At 30.0% G+C, this 24618-nt stretch overlaps 1 protein-coding gene across 2 annotated transcripts in view; it reads right to left on the bottom strand.

Annotated features, from left to right (window-relative positions):
* Positions 1-24618, bottom strand: part of LOC145260344 (uncharacterized) — a 226605-nt gene that overhangs the window by 115798 nt on the left and 86189 nt on the right. For both annotated transcript variants that reach the window (XM_080118262.1, XM_080118261.1), the window contains exon 2: positions 18478-18507. In XM_080118262.1, coding sequence (XP_079974388.1) covers positions 18478-18507 — 30 coding nt within the window. The remainder of the gene's footprint in view (positions 1-18477; positions 18508-24618) is intronic.

The raw sequence follows: 24618 nt of genomic DNA, 5'->3' as shown, positions 1-24618 counted from the left end.
CGGCTTTAATAACCTAAAATCTTTTCCAATCTATTGTGTTTAATTATGCACTAATACTAATAGGAAAGGCATGAACTGATAATTCCCTAACTTGTGTTCAAATAATTGTATACAATAAACCGTTTACAAAAGGCGTTGGGTTTTAGCATCAAAAAATCTGAAAATGTCAATTTGCATTTAAACCATTGCTATAAAGAATTCAAGAATAACTATTGTCCCCCACCAACGGATTTGAGAATTTTCTCCTACTTCAGTCTTTTCAAGACTAAGATATCTCCAGTTTTTTGATGATCATCTTTCCTTAACTCCTTACATCAAGTGGCTTCACGCCTTGTCTAAAACGATTTCCATAAAACAGATGAGTCTCTTCAGATAGTACCTCTTAATCTTTCAGAGACTTTTTTTTTTATCAGCCATAATACTAAAACAGATATTCAGTTTCTTTACTAGCAGAGTAGAGCAGATAAATTCAGAATTTCATGTAAAAAAGAAAAACATTGAAAAGATAGCAATGCATCTTCACTACAATTATCATCGAGTGTGTGCGTGAAACCAGCCTATGCGAAAATCAAAAGCAATAGAATATATAAATTTGTGTATTATTATGTAGTAAGCTGACCTACCCAGCTTAAGAATAAATGGACTAACTCAGAGGCAATAAATACAGTTACATCTAAACATTGTGGCAGTTATGGTTCCAGAATCATGACGTGTACTTTTGTTAATACATTTTTGTTAATTATACCATTGTGTTTACCAGCCTGCAAGGCCACAGCACTTATTAAAGGTTTGGATTATCTAATAATTATGAATCTGCCGTGGTATAGGTATCTTAGCTAGTACACAAATGTATGAACTGCAAGTCTTCCTTTTCAATTGGACATCAAGTTTTCTTACCTCAAAGTAAATAGCCACCCTCTTCTTCATTCCTGAAACATAATTCCGAGATATCAAAGAGAACGTATTTTTACTTTCTTCTTCCTTAATCTCAGGTATGTAAACTGGATATATATCAACACTATTTTCCTTGCCAAAAAGATGAACTTCCTCAAGTTCTTCACCCGTCATTCTTCCTGCTACAAAACGATTCAACATTTGCTGCCTAAGTAGGCATTGCTCTTCTGAAATTCTTTACAGACAATGCCTCGAATACAATAATGACTAGTAAGAAATGATAATCATCGCAGTGTAGGTACACGTAACTGAAAAGAAATGAAAGATGTCAACTGACGATATCTGATATTCTATTTAATCTAAGTAAATGGCTTGAATGTTAAACGTCTACTTCAACTCAGACTGAGAAATATAATCTTAGAAAGCTAAGAGACAAAACTGACAGGTAGGAAGAATAAAAATTAAAAAAATAATCGGTTGTATGCGAAGAAGAAAAAAGATAGAAAAGTGTGCCCTGAAGCGTTTATGTAGGCCACTTTCTGAAGTATGGCAGTATGATGGCCTTGAGAAAAGCACAGCTATGAAAAGCTTAGTTCTATTATCAACCTGTGCTGTGGTTCTTAAAATAGACACACAACTTTTTCCAAGAGGGATGTGCAGCTAGCAAGAATAAAGATGACAATGTTCATATTTAATGGATTCATAAAAAAACTTATAAACAGCATTTTAAATCTGTTCATAATATTACAACCATTCAGTTTGCGTATTGTGAAAAGCAATTTAAAACCTAGACCTGACAGACCAGATATGATTTCAAACCTAAGCGTAATAGACCAGATATGATTTCAAACCTAAGCGTAATAGACCACATGATTTTAAACCTAAGCATAATAGACCACATATGATTTCAAACCTAAGCATAATAGACCACATATGATTTCAAACCTAAGCATAATAGACCAGATATGATTTCAAACCTAAGCGTAATAGACCAGATGTGATTTCAAACCTAAGCATAATAGACCACATATGATTTTAAACCTAAGATTAAATGACCAGATACGATTTCAAACATAACCATAATAGACCAGATATCATTTCAAACTTAAGCATGACAGACAAGATACCATTTCAAACCCAAGCATGACAGACCAGATAACTATTTCAAACACAAAAATTTGATATAACAAAAATACTACTTCAAAACTAAGTGCCACAAACCTTGAAATTATTTCAAACCTTTGTGTAACCGACAGATTTTTTTTAGAAATACTTGGACATATCTGAAAACCTCTGATCTTGATTTTATGTATAATTAAATTTCACATAAAATATGGATAAGAGATTTAAACTTAATAGTTTGTAATTACAGGATGTAAATTTCATTGGTTAATTAACAATCTGAAATAAGTTGTAATCAATGTTTTCAGATTTAATTAATCAAAATATTTTTCATCAATAGATTCTACAAGATATTTCATGTAACTTTCATAATACTTTCAATGAAAAGATAATGTAATCTCAATGAAGTTATCTAAAAAGGATCAAAAGAGGTCATTCCATTTTTTTTTTTTTACATAAAATTAGTAAAACTATTCTTTTACAGTTAATAACTTTTAATAATAATATAGTCAAAAAAATATTAATGGGTTATTTTATTTCAAAATACAAAAATTAACTTTATTTTTGAATTTTTTTTTTTTTAAATACTTGTTTTATATGAGAAATCAGAATAAAAATAAAAACAAAAATTAAGTCAAACACCTGTTTTGTAAATACAATAATCAGAAAGATTTGTCCTAAAAGCAATTCAGGAGAGAATATAAATAAAATCATCTTATTTGGTTTAAGATTGTTTTACCATGTTGGCATGTGCTAAATAGTTTTTAGAAACTGACTTGCAAACTAACCTATCTCTAGCCAAGTTTTTATTCCTATTTTTTTTTTTAAACAAATTCTTATCATTTCCTACCCTGTTTTTCTTTACCTTTCTCTACCAACTGACTGCTATCTTAATTGTTCTACGGCTAGGCCGGGTACTCATCTATTGTTCCAATGTGACCAAATCAATAAAGTTTCCTGTTCTGCACATATCTGTATAGTGTCCAGATTTAATCTCCCTGCTCCCTGAGGTCAAGTTTTACATGACGCATCCATCAGATCATTCTCATATCAGGTGTCACCATGGAGCATATCCTCACCTACATCCATACATCCTCACATTGGATACACATGGCTGATAGACTATTCCTTTGGTCAACAGTAGTGAGGCTTTACTGGTTAGTGATAGTTCCTTGTACTTACTCCATTCACTCTTAACTCTTGCAACCAGACTAGCACCAACTATGGCACTAAGAAATAGTTAATTTTGTTAATGCTATAAAAAAAAAAAAGTAATTTCCTGGTTCAAACTAATTAAATCCATAAGAAAACCATGATTGTTTAAGAAATTTGCTTAATTTAAAAAATGACAAATTGCAAACAAATTATATTCAAAAGATGTAATTAGAATCTTATCTAAATTTAGGGGATGAGGATATAATTTGCAACTATATTTTGGCTGAAGGCTCAAGTGAATCATCAGCAGTTTTGTTTGCCATATACAAATATAAATACTCTTCACTAATGATCCCTACATCATAAGCATCATCGTACACAATGAGCAAATAAGCAACAACGTTAATACAAAAAGAAAAGAAAAACCTAATTGGATGAAACATACATCTGACAAGACAGGAAGGTGCATCAATCAAAAACTAAATAACATAAGATGACATATTTTTGCGCATTTCTCTCACACTGATAACTAATTGTATATTTACCTTTTGTCAAATTCTCAAGGTCATTAAATATTGTTTTAAAAATATCTACTCATTTTGAAAGGTCATTCAACCATTTTTTTTTTAATCAACATCTGATTTCATACATTTTATTGAAGAATTAAAACAAAAAATTTAATAGTGTAAGAAGAATTGAATGTTGATCCTATCAATTTCTGAACAAAATCATAGGGTTTTAGGATAGATCACATAACCACATCCACATATTCTGAAAGTACATTACCCAATGTACATGGTAAAGTATATTTTATCTTTATCAAACGAAATACAACATTATGAGATCCTTGACATCAATATAAATAATGAAATTAAAAATTGTCATTTTCTTTATAATTTGAAAATTATAGAAACAAACATTAAAAATTTAAAGAGTTAAGAATATACAGGAGTATTTATGGATTCCCAGAAAATACCAGGTGTATCTGGAGGTGTTAAACACTATAAATTTACAAAAATTTATGTCGATTAAGCTTGGCATGAGAATTAAATAATATGTGAAAAATAAATTAGAAAATTAAAAGGATTTTATGGGTAGAAATAGGATTTTTCATTCAATCCGAAGCAACATAGTTTCTCCCTCTTAGTTTAATATAATAAAAAATCTTCTCATCCATCTTTAACATGAGATATTTTAACAAACTTTTATGGATATGCAATTGGTTCTATACCAATTTATCCACTGGGAACGATATTACAGGTACATTGATGAGAATGAGGTGGAGGTCTTTCTATGAAAGAAAAAATAGGCAAAATACATTTGTACCTGCAAAGTTCTTATTTACTTGCTTCAACATGTGAGCAGAGTTGGACACAAGATTGATTTTTAAGGGAAATCCAGAGGCACTGTGGATTTAAATGAAAATTAAAATCACCTCGGTCTGGAACAATTTTTCTTTCAATGAAGGAAAGAAAATATAAAGTGTAGTATCAGAATAGAATTGCTCCTAGCCAATAAGACCAGGGAGTGCAATCAATCTGTACAAAGTTATGTCACCTACAAATAATTATGGTTTCATAACTTCCTTCCATTTAAATCTTAATCTGGAGAAAAGGCACTAGTTGCAAAGCCAAAGTTGGCTTTATTGACTGGGTTTGAATCTACCAACTAGTGGTAATTATCACTTCCTACACTGATGCTTACATAAGCATGAAACACTAGTGTCTGTAAGTATAAAAATTGTAAATATATAAATAAAATCTACCTGTCATCCCTTTCTTAAAAGATAGAATTATCTGATCGTCAAAGACAAGATTCAAGCAAGCAAGAAAGGATGGATCGTGGACTGGGTTCAAAAACAGCCTACAGAAAATAGACTCTGATTTTTGAAAGTATGATAGGTTATGAAAAGGAAGGGTTGTAAAGATATAGCTTCGAATTTGGGGGTATCAAAACCAAAGCAAAATATGATGAAAGTAAAGATAAACTCCATAATTTATTATACCATACCTGTTCACACTGAAACACTTATCACAATATCTGTGGATCTATATTAAAAAAACCTTGTTAAACTTTGTGACATATTTACATTCTATGGAGGTCAGGCGCGAATGAACACCCCATAATTTTATTATACCATATTTCTTCAAACTGAAACATAATTATCAAAGTATACTTACGCAGATAGATATGAAAAGTCTTTATTAAAGTTTGTGCCTATTTCCATTCTATGGAGGCCAGGCATGAACGCAGACCCCACAATTTTATTATACCATCCCTATTTAAGTTAAAACATACTTATCAAAGTATTATTATGTACATCTATATCAAAAAACACTCATAAACGTTTTTTTTTTAATTTTTAAATTTTTTATTTCCATACTTTGTGGACCAGGTGCATACGCAGACCCCACAATTTTAATGAATCATCATTATGCCAGATCAAACATACCCATTCCTGTGTCTCAATAAATCTATCATTATATGTAATTAGTTTTCTATAATAGTCAACTATATAGGAGCCTATTCGTGACCAGATACACACAGAGACATTCAGCTTTATATTATAGATATGAAATAGTAATATATACTGAGGATTTGACGAATAATATTGCCCAATGGATATTGTCACAAATATTTAACACAAGTTTTGGTTGATTCAGGATTTTATATATAGATATTCAAAAATTCTAATTTTTGTTAATTTGGGGAGCATTTTCATCTATCCTTGGTGAGAGACCCAAAGTTTATCATCAATACTTGAATCGTATAAATAATTATTGATCAAAATTTGAGAGATTTGGGGAATGAAATTTTTTTTTTTGCACATTTTTAAATTTAAGATGCACAATGGTTATATTCTTTAATTTAAAATGAGTTAGGATTCTTTTGATGATTATTAAAAATGTTTTACATTAGCATTGGTTGGGGCAGAGCTAAAAAAAAAATAAATAAATTGTAGCAAAATATGTTATACTGTCAATACCATAATACAACAATAACAAATGAAAATTGGCTAGTCAAAATCAAAATTGTATCAAATATTTGGATCTGATTTGAAAAATTCAACAAAATAACTATATGCTAGATAGTTATTTTATATTTTTTAACTGTGAAAGACAAGTGTATGAGACATAATGAATAATGAGACAAAAAGCATTCTACATATTATATCTAATTACCAAAACAGGTTTGAGCATATTTAGGCTAATGGATACTGAAACAGACAATGGAATCAGCTATACCAATTTCAAATCCTATTAGATTATTATATAATTTATCTATTAAGATCATTGTGGAAGCTATGAACCCCTTCATCCTTCTCTCCCATAATATTGGTTGAATAGTAATTCTTGTCAGATTAATTGCATAGAGTCAATGGTGAATAATAGGGATTAGATTTTAGTAACAACTTAAAAACAGATGTCGAATATTTTTTGATTTAAAATAAAATTGTTTTTCTATTATTCAGACGATTATTCCCGTCTTGATAGAATAGTAGTCTGAATAATATACATACAAATTATCAATTCTCATCTAACAAATTCTGGAAAATTGGAGTAAAAAAAAAAAAAAAAAAAAAAAAAAAAAAAATGGAGGGAAATTTCTAGTTTATCCAACATTTAAAATCCATTACAAAGTTTTCAATAACGTGCTTATATTGGAAGCCAGAATATGATTATAGCATCGATTCTAAAAAATTTTTTTTAGAAGGAAAAAAAAAAAAAAAATACTGAAAGAAAGGGAAAAATACTAGGAAAGGTCATTGATAATTTGTCATTACCAGTTCTGGTTTAGTATCATTAGACTGGAATAGTTTTTAGGAGAGCTGGAGAAAGGTATAAGATTATGTTATAAAGTACTTTAAAAAAATAAATGGGTGTATTCAAAATGTTTGTAGAAAATCTATAAAACAGAAAAAAAAAAGTGTTTGAATTATGACAACTTTAATTAAGCAGACAATTCAAATAAGATGACAAATGTGACAGTTATATAAATTGTAAAAGTAAATCTGAAAAATATGAATGGCTAAAATAATATAAAAGCACATTAAGTTGAATAATAGAATGATATAAAAACAATCAAGGTTAAAGAGTTTTTTGGTCATATAATAGAACGGTATAAATTAGGATTTTAAAAGTTAAGTTTACTTAATAAATAAAACTCACATTTTAAGAGATTCTGTATTATACACCAGAATAAAAAAAAAAGAATGTACTGTATTATATAATAGGAAGTTATAAAAATTAATCAGATTTTAAAAAAGAGGTTCTAAAATAACCTTTAAATAAACCAAAATTTATCAAACGGAAAATCAACACAGCAAGAGGAGTCAAGGCAATACCTTTCTGTCGAACTGATGCAGGTATAAGTTCAATATTTTCTTCCTCAACAGGTGCAGGAGGGGCTTCTTCCACCTTTGGAGAAGGTGCTGACTCTTCCGCTACGACAGTAGGTAAGGCAGAAATCACTTCTTCGCTTATGATAGGAGTAGCAAGAACTTCATCCTTAACGGTTGGTTGAATAATTTCATCTTGGACAGGGCTTTCCACTTGCTCAAAAGCAACTTCTGGTTCGGCAGGTGGGATATCCATTACTGCTATGGGTTCTGTCTGGGCGGGTGGAGCTGCCATGATGAGTTCTGCCTGAACACGTGGGGGTGCTTCCACGGGCACGATTACAGGCTGGACAATGGGTGATGGTTCCTCCACAGCCACAGATTCGATCTGAATGGACGATACTGTCGTTATGGCTACAGTTTCTGTTTGGGCAGATGGTATGGCCTCCACAACAGTAGAGTCCACTTTTGTAACCAGTTTTTCTTCAACAGGCTCAGGTTCTGCAGGTAGGGCTTCCTTCACGACAACAGGCTCTGGATCACTGGTTTGTATCGCTTCAGCTAAGGCTGTCTCAACTGAGTCTACTGCCTGTGCTGGTCTATTATCTATGACAGGCTCTGGTACAGCAGCAGGTTGGTTGAAGCTCAGCACTGCACATTCTTCGAAGGGGGACTTGCTCTGCAAGACTATAGGCTCTGGTGTCACGGGTATCTGAACCTCAACCACGTAAGCCTTGGTATCTTCACTTTTCTTTGCAACCTGACCCTCCTCTTTGTTGGCTGCTAGTTTAGCCTCTTCTGCTAGTTTGGCTTGTCGTTGTCTCTCCTTCCTTACACTGTAAGGCATGCGAGAGCTTGCTTGACTGGCATTTTCCATTTTACTCGTTCAGCTAGCCAGTCGACAAACAGCAGATTTGAGAACTGCAGTTATGTGCTGTGTTCTGCCACCAGAGCCTGACTGGCAAATGGTAAAGTTGTGTTGGAAATTTCGAATGCAGGTGAAAACATAAACCCAGCTGCATTTCAGCAAGAGTCAGAGGCAGCCACCAATAAGAGCATAGCTTACATGATGTGATATTCGAGACAAGCCAATAAAAAAATCTGTTATGTTGGCAAATACAAAGTTTGGCGTATTAGCATTCCACCACCAGTACCTACTTTTTTTTGTGGGGGTTCTGCCAAAAAAGCTAGCCAACCTGTAACATTTGTTTAACTGATTGATAAGCGAGAGAAGCTTAATATATATAAGTGCATACTTGCTTTATGTGTATGTGTGTGTGGGGGGGGGAGGTTTTAGCAACACCACCCCATTAAACCTACTTGCTACTGAAAAGCAACAGCTATTACTGGCATGGCTTATTTGGGGTCCTCCTCAGTTACAGGAAGGAGTCTGCAGCAATAAATGACTTTATTTTTATTACGAACTAGCTTTACATACCCGATGTTGTCTGGGAATCTATATTTTCATTTTACTTTTAACTATGCAGGAGTATTTTTTTTAAACAAAATTCTTCTCCTAAAAATAAGTTAAATTTAATTAGGATATCATTTGTTTATCAAATTATTAATTGAAGAAATTGTTATAAAACTATAATTTTATTAAGGTAATGCTTTAATCTCTATAAAATTATCAGATGTAAATAAGTTTCCAAAATTCTTTCAGTCTTTCAAGACATAAGGATTTGCTCAGGATTTTAAAGTGGTTATCTCTGGCCTTTGGGCTAGGTTTGAAGTGTAGTATTTGTTATGTCTTTACAGAAGAGAAATTCCTGATTGTGGTAATTCTTATTTTTGTCCTATCCAGAGTGCTCTTTTTGGGAAGCTGTATATCTCCTACATAAAAAAATGACCGCTTATCTGATTTTACTCCACTAGGGAGGCAAATAAATACAAAAAGATTAAATGCTTTCAAATTTTAAAAGGCTCATAAAGTAATTCATTCTTTTTTTTTTCAACTATTAAAAAACAGATTAAAATGGCTGACTTGTTCACAAAAAACAAAAATGAGTTAGGATGTATTTAATTCCGTAATTATTTTTTATATACAATTTTTTTAAAAAAATTAGTTTTATTTCAGGCAACTGCATTTTTAAAAATTTTAATAAATATTTGATTAATAAATAAAAACACATGTGTATAAAGTTGTCTTAGATTTTATTTCTTATTTTCTATATTAAGTAATAAAATTAGTGGAAAAATAAGATGAAAACAAATTGAAATACTTTAAAATATCATTGATTACTTATGAAGACTGTTTCACAATGTTTACTAAAAATTTTTTGTGTAAACAATAAATCAATACTCACTATTTAAATAAGTATTTGCAATGCTAAAATGTTCATGCTGAGATGTGTCGATATTGGTTTGCCAAGCAACAGCATACTATACATCAACAGTATCTAACTTGAAGTATTAATATTTTTTTGTGAACAAGACTGCTTTTTTTCCAAGTGACTTTAAATTTAGATGTAGGTAAGTAATAAAGCAAATTTAGATGTAGGTAAACAATAAAGAAAAGTATGCCATCAATTTTTAATGCTACATTAATCTACATATTATTTGAACATTATCACCTGTTACCTCTTATTTGAAATCAAGATTTATTATTTCAGTGGCTTAAAAAACGTTTTGTTAGATTACAGAATAATATGCTAAATATGTAAAAAAGAAAACAAAAACAAATAACTAAATAAATATTACAAGAAAAATATTGGTGCAAGTCCAGAATTCAACGTAAAAAAAAAAACAATACAAAAAAAATCTTTATGATGTATGTACATGTCACAGAACAAAAACGTCATATTCTAAAAATCATGATAAGAACAAAAATGTCTAATTTGTAAAATATAACTACATTCATGACAAAAAGATATTTTGTGCCTATCAGATAAAAAAGATATATGTTGTTCATAGCAAGTTAAAAGAAATCTTTTGAGTTAGAAATTATATTTTTGTTCTATCTGGAGAGCGCCTTTTTAGGGAAGCTGGATAACTCTCCCCCATCAAACTGACCTCATAGGGTGGCAAAAAAATAATAAAGACAACACAGATACAGATAAAATGGAAATAAAATTGTGTAATTTACAGTTTCAGCTAGTCTATATATTAATACAGATGTCGTTATGTATTTATCTATACTATACACCTATGAAACTTTAAATGTATATGAACAATTATTGCTCACTGAAAAACTAAATTGATAGAGAACATCAAAGGACCAAGAGGAAAGGAAGTGACAGTAATGAGAAACAAAGAAAAAAAAAACGAGTTTGACAATATTTTCTATTTGAATGCTGCATTGTTAAGTGGGTTGACTTACTGATGCCATAACACAAGGAAAACTGGTGAGGGTGAGCAAGTTGCCAGACAAAAATATCCAAAGCAAATAGCTAAGCGTAACATCAGAACATCACAGATACACCCATTCGAAGCGATCATTTTTTTTTAGGATAGCCATTATTATGCTTTTTGACAAAATGCATTTGTATAACTTTATTAATCATTTTTGTTTAAACGTTAAATTTCAATTTTAGCATTTAAAAAATGTTACATTTCAAACAGTTTGAACATTTAATTGCATTCTAACAATACAGTGTAGTGAGTTTTGAATAGTTGTCTGATGTGCGTAAGCTAAGCTAATGGATGCTTTCAATATCAGATCTTCTTCATCTGACGGACTCAAGCAGAGTTGATCATACTCAGATTTGCCCCCTCCTCAGCTGCATGAGCCTCCATTATGCAAACGTGGAAAATCCATTAAATGGTTTAAAAGACATTGAAAGACATCACCAGCCAATGATCTTTGACCAACTGATAGATTGATAATGCATCAGTTTTACATGTTCAAATTTGGCAATTTTTTTTTCTTTGCAATTTGGTTAAGTTAAATGAGTAGAGATTTAATCTTGGGACGATTAAGAAGCTTACATCCCGGATAAAAATCTATCTCTGGATGTAACACCTTGACTAAATGTTTTCAAAGAGGCTACCAAAATTTCCAAACTTTGGGACAAGTAATGATGTTAAACCAGAAGACAGGCATTTTGTTTTGGCATTAAATAGCCTATTATTACGTTCATTTAATTATACAATAAATCTTTGTCATTTTTAATGATAACTCTGAGGAAAGGGAGGGGGTGCAGATTAATATTTTTCCCAACAGTGTTAGTGAGCAATGACTAGAATTGATCCTCGATAGAATTTGAATTCCATAATCAGCAATGATATCAATTAGACAAACCATGCATCTGCCTTTGTTTGTTAGAGACACACAAGTAGCATAATAAGAATTTATTCTAGAGGATGGATTCAGCAAGACAAGTTTAAGCCTGTCAAAAGTGTTTCATTCACTAGAATAACAATATCTGAACATGAGCATGTTAAATGAAGTAAAAAGCAAGATATTCCACCAGAAATTTAAAAGTACAATTGCAGAAGATCATGGTCATTTTCACAAGCGATGGATGAGCATCATCATCAAGTTTACACGTACATAAAGAATTATCATTATCATTATACACAATCTGATGCAGTGTTATCTCGTCAACAATTCAACGGATTAATGCTAATATATTGTTTGGTGCTTTCATTCTCATTGAATAATGATTTAGCAGATTAAATAGGGGAAGGTTTAATTATGATATTTAAAACCTTTTAAAAACGTTCTTTCCTAATCAAGAAATTGTTTATTATGAGTATATGAGTTTTAGCTCCAAACCAATTAGCTTTCTTTAAAAACAATGCCAAAGAAAGAATAGAATTTACAACAATGTCTTCAAACTTAAACTTATCTATTATATAAAATCTATCAAGTCTTCCATAAGAATACTATAAATTTTCAGTGAGAAAGTAATCGGATGGAACTTCCAATGGAATTTTTCTTGATTTCATTAAACCAAGCTTTCCGTCAAAAAATATAAGTGAAATCATTAATAAGCCTGAGAAAAATTATTTCATAAAATACGCTCTCAAATTATAGTCAAGAAAAACTTATGCTATGTATAATTTAGAATCTTTGAAAGGTTCACCACAATAAAATAAGTTAGAAACGTCATTTTGATATAACATTTCACTTTACTGTTCATTTAACAAATTTCGCATACATTTTCAATATAGCATCATAAAAAACCTAAACACCTCAAACACATGTCGACCTGATCTCATCCTGGCTGTACTATTAAAATGTTCAGTTGAGGTTACTCCAGTTCTCTCCAAACTTTTCAACAAATGTTGTTTCCTGACTGCTAGAACACTGCTTCTGTGGTACCAGTTTACAAGAATTCTGGCAAAAGAACTGACCCATTAAACTATTGCTCCATTAGCCACCTTCCTCTTTTTGCTAAAATATTTGATAATAATTAAAGCTCTAGTTCACCACCTTATTATTGCTAAACTTCTGTCCAACCAAACAATATGGATTTAGGCAAGCTCGTTCTACTGAAGATATCCTGACTGTAATCTTTAAACATATACCATGCACTGGATAAAGCAGGAGAAGGTAGGGCAGTAGCCCTAGATATATCTAAGGCTTTTGACAGGGTATAGCATGATGGTCTTCTCAGGAAAATTAGATCATATAGTATTACTGGACAAATACTTAACATAATTGAATCCTTCTTAAATAAGAGAAGAATCCAGGTTGTCCTGGATAGTCATACGTCCAAACAATATGACATAAATGCAGGTGTACCTCAGGGGTCGATCCTTGGATTTTTATTATTCCTAATATTCATAAATGATCTCCCTGATAAAATTGTCTCTGAGATTTTCTGACGACACCACGCTCTATAACAGGCACAAGAGGAAAAACTAATTAACACATGACAATGGCATCAACCCTATAGGAAGACCTCCAGTCTGTAGTGGAATGGGGACAAAAATGGTTGGTCACATTTAATGCTGCCAAGACTAAGCTCCTTTCCTTTAATAACTACAAGAAATCTTCTAAACCACCAATAGCTATGGCTAATGATACATTACGTGAAAGTACTTTGCTCAAACTCCTCTGCTTGATGTTCATGAGGAACAGGAGTTGGAACAGATACATTGAAGGCATTGCCAAGGCTGCTGTGAAGAAGGTGGGCTCTCTTTACCATGTTAGAAATTTACTTGCACCTGAGAGTATTCTGTACCGCTACAAGGTTACCACTCGTCCATATATGAAGTATTGTTGTCACATTTGGGCTGGTGCATCTGCTACTAGTCTCTTCCTCTTAGACAGGGTTTAAAAGAGTTTCCAACCTAATAGGTCCTGAACTCTCAGCTAGGCTTCAACTGCTGTCCCATCGATGAAATGTTGCATACCTCTGCCTGTTTTACAAGTATTTTAATGGTAGATACTCCGACAAGCTACATGCCCTTGATGTAAATTCTTCCGCCAAACCTGACAAGCAGCAAAATCCCACCCTTACACACTAGAGATACCCAGATGCCAGAAAGCCTTCTACTCTGATAGTTTCTTCCCCAGAAGTGCTGGACTTTACAATTCCCTAGTGGGATCCTGCTTCCCCGACTGTACTGACATGCAGAAGTTCAAGTGTAATGTAAACAGACATCTTGCTGCTCAACCCTCTATATAGTATTCCTGCAAATTATGTCCCAGATAGTAACCCCCTACATCAAAGAGGCACTGTGCCTTGTTTGGGATGAAAATATAATATATAAAAAAAAAGAAAGAAAATTATCTAATTTTAAAAATTAGACCTAAATAGTATTTAAGCTGAAAAATAAAACTTAACTTTTTTAACTAGCACATATTATTGCTGTACCCTAGTATCTTTATCTTCTATTATATAAAGGGCGATCTGCATGCATGTGTTTGTATATGCAGTTAAAAGTTAAAAACTACAAAACAAATACCCACAAAGTTAATATATTTGTTTTTCAATGTCATGTACTATAATAATTAGCAAAGAAAAATTCCTCAAGGCATCTATTATATAAGAGTTGTACGTGTATGCTTTTGTTCCGATCAATGTTAGTTGACAATATAACATACTTCGCTACAATTAAAAACACAACTTTATGAGTCATCTGGCCCAGAATATGAATCATTTTTAGATAATCAGCTAAAAATCAAATTAATAAAAAAAAAATTTTTTTATCAATTAATTGTAAATCAATTAAATACCTTTTTTTTTTAAAAAAAAAATACTTCTTTTAACAAAGATAATTTATTCTTAAACTAAAGGACTGGGTAAGTACAACTAATATATATATTACTTATCATGTCTGGTCTAGTTCACCATAGTCTTCCCAAGCCACATCTTGTATATATCAACTTTACTCATTGGTTAAATTAGCATCTGTTCATCTTCAAACGAAAATACTTCAAGACAAAACACTCACTATCTGTTTCTTCTAAACAAATAAAATTAAAGTTTTAAATTTCTGTGCATCTAAAAGGTTTAGTTTGACCTTTTCTTGCACGCAATCCTTCAAAAACCAAAGCCAGTGTATCAAGCTTTCGTTAGAATAGGTAAAAAAGAAGACGAACTACCAAGAAAAGTTCTTAGCATTTTTTTTTTCTAACTCAGCAGGCAAAAATCCTCTAAGCAAGAATCTTATGTTTAGAAACTTTCTCACATTACAATCCAAAATTCCTGATCGACACAAATATACATTGCTATGCAAAACAGTAGGCGGAAGTGAGTCTGTACAGAGTAAGAAAAAAACTTTTGAAAGATCATGATTGCAAGCTGAAGGACAAATATAAAAAAAAAAATCTATTCTTTAATTTAACCCACAAATACAGATTTAAGTATGGTCATTTTTATGATCATCTTTAAAACTATAATAAGTAAATATTTGCTTATAGGACAGGTTTATAATGAGGTCTATAATATTTAAACAATTTATAAGGGTAAAAAAGAATTAATAATAAAATTTTTTTTAAGTATTTTTGAATTTTCATGAACAGATTAAATGTCAATAGTAAATGTCCTTTGAAATTTAAATGCCTACTGCTTTCAAACAGATTAAATTTGTTTAATAGAAATAAGTCTAAAATGACATAAAAGTAAAATAATGTATTTTACTGCTCATCTATAGATAAGAGCATTTGTTTCAAACATTGATATTGAATTGAAAGATATTTAGGATTTTTCCAATGTTAAATTTAAAAGAGAAATTTGTTTTACTACAATAACCTCATAATCTAAACATAAAAAAAATAAGATTTAAAATATTTCACTAGCTGTTTCTACACAGCATTGCCAGGTATTATCTGTATTCGTGTTTTTGTTATGCAAACTAATCTTATATTTATTGTAGACATTTTCTTTTATTGTATCCAAAGTTATTTTGTTTAAAACTAAATCGCCATTTGTGTTGATTCTATATTTAAAATACAATGGAGACTATTTTCATAGCTATGTTAATAAACTCATATTTGCTGCATGTTGATTTTTCTCTCAAAATACTAATCTTTTTTTTTTTTTTGCACTATCCAGGAAAATATCAGTTTTATCAAAACAGATCTGTTGATTAAATATATTTTTCATTTCGTAGTATTTCCATGGATCGTGCTAGTAATTTTATAATTCATAAATAATAAGTCTATGAAAGGATCTTCTTTCTGTAAAGAAACTGTATTCCAAAGAAAATGTTCTGTGGGCAAAAATAACAGACACACATAATGACATTGCTCTATCTGTTACAGCAATGTGATTGGCTAATGAATATAGAAAAATAATAGTGTTTATCATGAAGTAGTTCTTATTAAAGGATATATCTGGCCGAATACAATATGTAATTAATGAAATAAATTGGAATTCAGTATTCATTATGCAAAAAATAAAGATCATAAAATAATTTAGAATTTTTTATTGTGTAAAGTTTATGAATTTTAAAATAGAGTTTATTGTGTAGTAACAGGATATAATCTGGCTGAATGTAATATGTAATCACTAAAATACATTAGAATTTTGTTTATATTATGTGAATAACACAAATTTAAACATTCATACTTCACTGAGTAAGCGAAATAAAATATAGATTTAGCAGAAGTAATTCTATTTATGTCTGATGTCAAAAATCTGATTTTTAATATGTAATAATTTTTTTATTTCCATTGATATATTTAAAGTTTTATAAACAACACCCAGGTTAGCTACATAGGCAGAGAATTTATTTCTAAAATTTAAGAATAATTAGTGTAGTAGTTTTAGAAATTGCTTTCCAATTATATATATATATATATATATATATATATATATATATATATATATGTGTGTGTGTGCATGTTTACTATATGTACAGTTTTACCAACTGAGAAAGATCTCATTTTAACTATGAACAAATTACTTATTTCTAATAAGAATATAATAAACATGCTAACATTGACTTAATAAAAAGGAGAAAATTAAAACATAAAAAGCTGCCAAACACACATAAACCTGAGTGTGTTATCAAAAGACAGTTGTTCATAATTTAAAAAACAAAGAAAAAAAATGTATTCAATATTTATTATTTTTTTTAATCAAATAATAAATTTCTTGAAAAAAGACAGACGACTGTTGGAAATATTAAAAAATCACATTAACATCTAAAATTTACAGATTTATATTTTCAACGAGGCTATTTAATGTTTTCTTTTGCAGTGTGGAGAAAATCATTTTTAACAAAAAAGAAAGAAAAACATGCATACACACATACATACAGAGTTGTGTAGTGTGTAACTATGTATTATCTGCGCAGGTTTGGAACATGTGTCATAATCTAAGGTTAGTACGCAAGCCAACTATAATTTAAACATTCTAAGTCTGCCTACCTGCACAGCACAATTATACTTGATACTCACACGCCTTGTAATCATTTATCAAAAGTTTAATAAAACTAGATAAGTATATTTAAATTTACATTTATAGTTTAAGTTTGCTGGTGTTTTTTCCCCTCCAAACCAAAGATGGATTCTATAAAAATAAAAAAAAAAACAATGTTTTGCACTTCTTCACAAATCACACAACCATGAAAATTAAAAGGGCTTCAGGTTTTAAATCGAATGCTTTTGGGGAGGAGAAGGGTACTCCAATAACAATCTTCATACGTTATTTTGATAACAAAAAATTGGTTTTCTTTACTTTCTATTTGTATCAGTTGTTTGCCTTGCATACTATGGAAGCACAAAATGCTCACTATTTTTTATGTTTGAGTGCTTCAAAATCTTAATATCCATCCAGATTTCATGCACTCAAACATGAAATGAGTGTTGTTGTAGTCTCAGAGATACATGCAAGATGACAACACAAATAATAGTAATGAAAAAGTTTTTTTTTGTTTTTTTGCATAAAATAAGTTAAAACAGTGACCGTTTATGAAATAGAAAAAGGTTTTGGGTATTTATCTCTCTCCCATAGCAAGATGTAATACTTGGGTGGGAAAGTGAAATTGAAGATTCAGTGCCCCAGAGAAGGAGCACTCTGGCCTGCAAAAATGTCTGGGCTGCTTAATTAGGCTGAGGTGCCTCAGGCAATTAGCAACAAACTAACCCTGGCAAAAGCTGGCAAAGTGAACCCCCTAGAACTACACTGGACCAGCAATATGTTATAGTCAACGGGGAAAAAGCCATTTAAGAAATGGCATGGACTCTTGATTTTGTTATAGTCAAAAACTGGATAAACATTTTAAATCATTTTTATATAGTAAATACCTCCCTTTTCCCATGTATTTTTTACTGGATTAATTTTTCCTTTTATGTTGACAGCATTTTTGTTAACAATTACATTTAAATAATATTTTCATGGCAGTGTGATTGTAAAGAAGTAGCTGTTGATTACAAAAATTTCATTAAAATACTTAAGAGCTTAGTTGAAAGTGACTTTTTCAAAATCAATAATTTCCCGTGATTATTAAGTGATCTCTTTTATTGCTCCTGTTTGTGGAAATCTGTGGAGAAATAAAACGTAATTAAAATGCTGGAAAGAAATGGATGAGACTTTTAGAGAATGAACAAGAATGGCATAACTCACCTTTTGGATCGATGTTTTTCAACCAGGGTCCTAAAAAAATAAATAAATAAATATAATAAATAAGAGAAACATGATAAATATTGCTTAAATTGTAAATAAGATTTATTTTCACAAATCAAAAAGATTATTTTAAAGCATCACAATTGTTTGATTTTGGTTAATAATGTGACAAGTTTGAAATCTGTAAAAAGTCAGAGATCTAGGAACAAATACTTCAAATCAATCAAAGACACAATGATATAAGTGGGAACAGATTACACAACTGAAGTTATGGGATTAGAAAATGCTTTGTCTATTGAAATTTAATTTGAAGGCTTTGGTAGAACAGAATTTTTTTTTAGAAGTATTATAATTTTAATCCCATTAAAATCAGAGATTAGAAAAATAAAAAAAATACATGCAATTAAATATTGAAATATTTGAATAAAAGCGAAAACATTGCTGTAAAGAAAGCTATGTTAAAATATTAATCTTAAAATACTTACTCCCCCCTTTAAAATTTTAAATTATCCAAATTTAAAAATTAAGTATTACAATTAAAACCAAATTTTATTTTGTTAAAAAAAACATGAGTGAACAAAAGAATAAAATTAATATTTTATTAATGTTTTTTTTTTTTTTTAATTAATAGTTAAAATGATACAATTGATTAAAATAAGCTTTGATGAGTTTCGGTGGTACTATTATTTCATTTTATCATATTCTGAATTTTACTCAAAAAAAAAAAACAAACAAAATTACATTTTTGATCATCCGATTTAAGTGATTATAAGACTTCATCATGTCATTCAACACAATTGATATAAAATATATCCAAATAAAATTGGATTAATGTGGATGTGCACCAGAGAGTCAATACTTGATTGTTGATCTTCATGAACACCCTGTCTTCTGCATTTGTAACAAAGATATTTTTGTTGATAAAACCCTACTCTATTCTCAACATGTGGGCAAATCTAACACACACACATCAAATAGCTGAAGCCTTAATATAAATGACCCCCAGTCTATAATAAAATGAGATCCAAAATGGTTGGTCATATTCAATGTTACTAAGATAAGGCTCCATTAACAATTTTTTTTTATTTTTTTTACTGTTATTTCATTCCAAACAAGGTACAGTGCTACTTTGTTGTAAGGGGCCACTGTTTGCAACCAAATTTACAAGAATACTATGTGGAAAATTGAGCAGCGAGATATCTGTTCACATTACACTTGAACTGCATGGCAGTTACAATTGGAAGCAGAGTGTGATATCTATTTTGATACTACATTTCATCTGTTCGGTGAAGGAGAGTTCCTTCTAGATTGAGGCAATTTTTATTTTTGTCCCAATTCAGAATGGCCGGGGGGGGGGGCTGGATTTTCCCACACTAAAAACTGGCCTTGTGCCTATCTCTGTTCTCATGGGGAAACAAGTAAATAGAAACTTAAAAATAAAGTGAGGCGGCTAAAAAGTAAATACAGACGTGACCTTTTATTTATTTTTGAGATACTAACATCACTTCTCTGTGAATGACTGCCTGTTAATTCCATTTCATGGTGCCTTCAATTTAGTTTCAATTATGACATTTGTTGCTTCAATGAGTTAATTTTCTCAAAATATTGTCCTTATATATAGTTTGATTGCAAAATGCAATAAATCCAAGAGTGCTTTGACTGGAAACATTAAACAATGAAAGAGCTAATATATTAGATCCGGACTTTGACTAAAAGCTTTTTTTTTAATTGAAAATAAAAAGCAAATTATGCCGGTATCATTAAGTAAAAATATAACAGGTGTGATTGAGTGTTTAAATGCAACACTTTTTGTAATGATAGTTTCGTAATTTTAAAAATGGTGTTTATCATGCTTTGCATTCAAACTCTTGATATATATAAGATTCTTCTAACTGGACACTTAGCATTATGGTCTTCTTAACAGACAATTTTTTAATATGTTTTCTTATTTCTTGGGAACTATTTTAATGATGTATAAAATAACATTTAGAACAATTTAAACAAGTCAAAGAATTATTAAAAAGAAATCAAAACATTAAACAAAGAAAAAGACAATCAAATTTCCTAATTCTACTTTTGGTCTACTTACCAACATTAACACAAATACATAACATTCATTACAAAACCTAATAAATATGTTTGTTCAAAGTACACAGCTAATGCAGAGGCATGTCTCCTAAGTGTATTGTCCTATACAATCACAGGACAAGATAAAAACGTAATACATACGGTGTGCATTTCAGAAGGTAAAATTTAAGTATTCAGACAACTTTAAAAAAAAAAGAGATTTATGTTTTTAATCAACTTTAAAAAAAAACAAAAACAAAAAAAAACACAAGTTTTATTTAATCTATAAAAAAGAACTAAGGTGATAATGTTGACCAAGTGAATAGTTTTCAGGTGACAGTTTGTATAGGTCCAATCGAAAATGTCTTTAAAAAAATGCTAACTTAAAAGTAGAGGTCAAAATGTCTTTTTTTTTACTCAATTATTCAGTGACATTTTAAGATAAGACTAAAAATAGAAAAGTAAAAAATGCTTGCGATATAGCCATCCTACAAAATTATTGGTAGAAGATTTTTTTTTTTCCTATTTACAGTTTTAATTGAAAGGATTTTTTTTTCTAACATTTTTATTATCTTTATTATCAAATAAATAATCAATATTATTTTTTGCTTTATTATTTATTTAAAGTATATGACTAATAACAAGTTTTGAATGAAAAAAAGTGATAAAGGCAATTTTTTAAATTATGCCTCCCCCCCTCAATTTATTGATCTAATCACATTACATAATATGATCTGAGCATGTTCTTGCTTTCAACCAAAATTTTATAGCTGCTTGTTTGGAAATGGATTTATCACAAACTAAATATTTCTCATACAGAGAGTATTGTTTATAATATGGATTTATTACAAACTAAATATTTCTCATACAGAGAGTATTGTTTATAATATATTTGTCAATTCTGTTCTTTCATAGTTTGTAGACTGCCTTTTGATAAGCAATCATTTAATATACTATATCATGTATTGTTTCAATATTATAAAAAGGGGCAATGATGTTGAGGCTATTGATGAGAAAATTGAAGAATGCAGCTAAAAGTCTTAAGTTTTTAATTAATGAGATAAAAATATTACATCCAACCGTCTTATATCAGTTACCCCCTCCCCTCCCAGAGTGTATATAGAAAGAGATGAAATATCCACGGATACATAAGGCAAATAATCTGACAGGCAAACAATGAGGTAAAACATGAGGAATTTTCTAACATCAAAATTCCAACATTTGTTGCAGAAGATGGGTAAATCTAAACAAAAGTAACATTTAGCATAGAATATCTTTTATGGTGAAGTTTGTTTTTCTTTTAGTGAGGAGGAGGCAATCCATACTGACTACATAAATACAAGCAAAGGTTATTTATATGATGAAATGGAATAAAAGTCACACAAAGTTCCCTTGCTGCAAAAGAAATCAAATTAGTTATTCCAAACGTAATATTGAAAGGAGAAAAAAAAATAAAACTTAAAAATGATATCACCCACAATCAAAAACTGGACAGGAACTGTGAAAACAAAAGATCAATTTAGGATTAGATTGGTTTTCATTTGCAAACGTGTAAGCGGATGCTCAAATATTTTATTCCGAATCAATATTCTAAAAATGTCCAAGTACGATCCAAGAAAGTATCTTCTTGCAATAATTTATATCTGCGATATATCATTATTTATAGCATTCTGATTTTTAAAAGGAAGGGCATTATTTTTCAAGCTCTGAATTCAAAGTTTATTTTTATCATTTTTGTTTTTTTAATTAATAAAATCTAAAAAAAGAAATTTATTTTAAAAAAAGAAAAAAAGTGATACATGAGAACTATAAAAAGTAAAAATATATCAAAACTATCATTAAGTCTTGGTTTTCTTAAAAAAAAAAAAAAAATGAATGACCACCACTTAATGACAAAATTTTGAATATTCATTAAGCATCATTTTTTTTCTTCTTTTAATAGGAATTAGACAATTTTGACAACAATGTATTTGCTCCAACAACTCCGCAGTCCCAATTCCAAACATTTTTAATCTGAAAAATGAATTATACACAATGAAAGTTTTATATTTAATCAAATCATGCTCAATAGAATTTTTATAGTTTGTGATCTTTAATAAAATAAGATTATAAAAATGGAAATTGAATGACAACACAAATGTGTAATTAATACATACACACACGTGTGTGTGTGTGTGTGTAAAATAAAATTGAAAACTCTAGCGCAACAAAAAATTCAATAAAAAATAGAAATATGATTATATTTGAGCAGTCATTAAATTTCCATAATCTAATTATTCAATATAAGAGATTTTTTTCAGAGACATTAATAAATATGTACTTTCTTTTTAGCGTGTTGTTTTCAGATATGTATGCAAATACGTACGCATGAAAAGTTGTTCTCAAATATGTATGCATGAAAAGTCCAGGATTTAAATTTTATGAAAAAAGATTTGTTTTACTTTAACAAAAACTTCAAACAAGAATAAATTTCACAAGACGTAAAAAGCTCCCATCATTTCATGTTTCCACAAACTGATGGTTGCAGTGGATTTTGAATGTTGTCTGACTTTCCAAGTTAAGATGACATCAACTAATCAGTCAGTTCCTTCCATAGATATCAACTGGATATATCACTGAAAGCTGGAAAGAAATACAAATATTCGAGAAAACAGAATGTACCGAATCGTTAGATAACAAATACCGTATATACATGTGATGTAATGAATATGAGTACACATCCAGGTGGTTTCCTCCTTATAAGAATATGATTGGTTGGTTAATGCATCAATACCGACTGATGGAACTACATAGGAGAGACTTTGAAAGGTATGTCACAAACCTCACGCTAAGGAATACTAGCTTCGACTATGAACGCTCATTCAGCAAGGTGACTTATTAGATTATTACTGAAAACTGCTGCAAAAATCACAACTATTTTAACGAATATATCCCTTTCATGAGACATTAACTTATGTTCCAACCTTGAATACTATGCGACCACCTTAAATTGTATCTCCAAAAGAGGACTTCATCATTTAACATATCATGAGTTCTTTTTGATAGAATCGGCTAAGACTTAAAAGTTTGTGGAAATATTTGAAAATTTTAAAAATAGAATTAAAAATTTAGTTCTCAGAAGTTGATTATATCTAAAAAGGTCAGATTTTCAAAGTCAGGCCCAAGTAGCATTTCATCTAACAAATCACTTTGTTTCTGGCTAGTCAATTTCCATTTGTTTTTTGTTTTGTATTCTATTATTGACAATATAACATACTTAGCTTAATTTTTTAAACTACTTAGTCCAGCCCAGATATAACTTGCTAATATGGAATATTTTTAAAGAATCGCCTAAAAATAAAACTCAAATAAATAACTTCACTGCATTTTGAGTAATGATGGGTAGATACAATTAGTAATATATATTACATATATACTTTTAATATTTTAATGCTTTATCTTTCACTGGGAACAAACACTCATTATGTTCATCCAAAAATGTTTGTTTATTGGCTTTTCTAGATGAACATAATGAGTGCCTGTTTGCAGTTAAAAGAAATTGGTAAAAATATTAAAAGTATTTATAGCTCTAGTATTGCACCTTGAGCTATAGAAAGGAACACTGTTGTCAATATTTATATTTGAATTGAAAATTTTAATCAAAATATATACATAAAATGATCTGACTTTTTTCCCATCTAAATTCAGAATTATAGGCAAATAAGTCAATTTCCACAAAACACCATTTCATACAGTTTATTTCAGGAAACATTACTGCATTTTCACTAATTAAAAAAAATTATTACATCTATTTAGAAATTATTGTCAATCAAAATTGTCTTTCACATAAAGTGTAGCAATCATTTTCTCTCCCTATAAAATATCTACTAATACATTACTACTTAACACAAGTCAGTATTTTACAAAAGGGAAACAATTTCAATCCACTGCTAATGCCATCATTCTGGTATTTCAATTCTTTAAATCTAACTGCTTGATAATTATGTTTTGGGTAATTGCATTCAATTCAAATGAACATATTCAAAGCTTTCAGTTAACAGGCAAGTTCACACGTTGATATTTTCATTTTCTATT

This window comes from Euprymna scolopes, chromosome 36 (assembly GCF_053919585.1).
Source record: "Euprymna scolopes isolate OS-2025 chromosome 36, ASM5391958v1, whole genome shotgun sequence".
Lineage (NCBI taxonomy): Eukaryota > Metazoa > Mollusca > Cephalopoda > Sepiida > Sepiolidae > Euprymna > Euprymna scolopes.
Note: the sequence above shows the minus strand (reverse complement) of the source record. Positions and strands in the feature narration are given on the sequence as shown.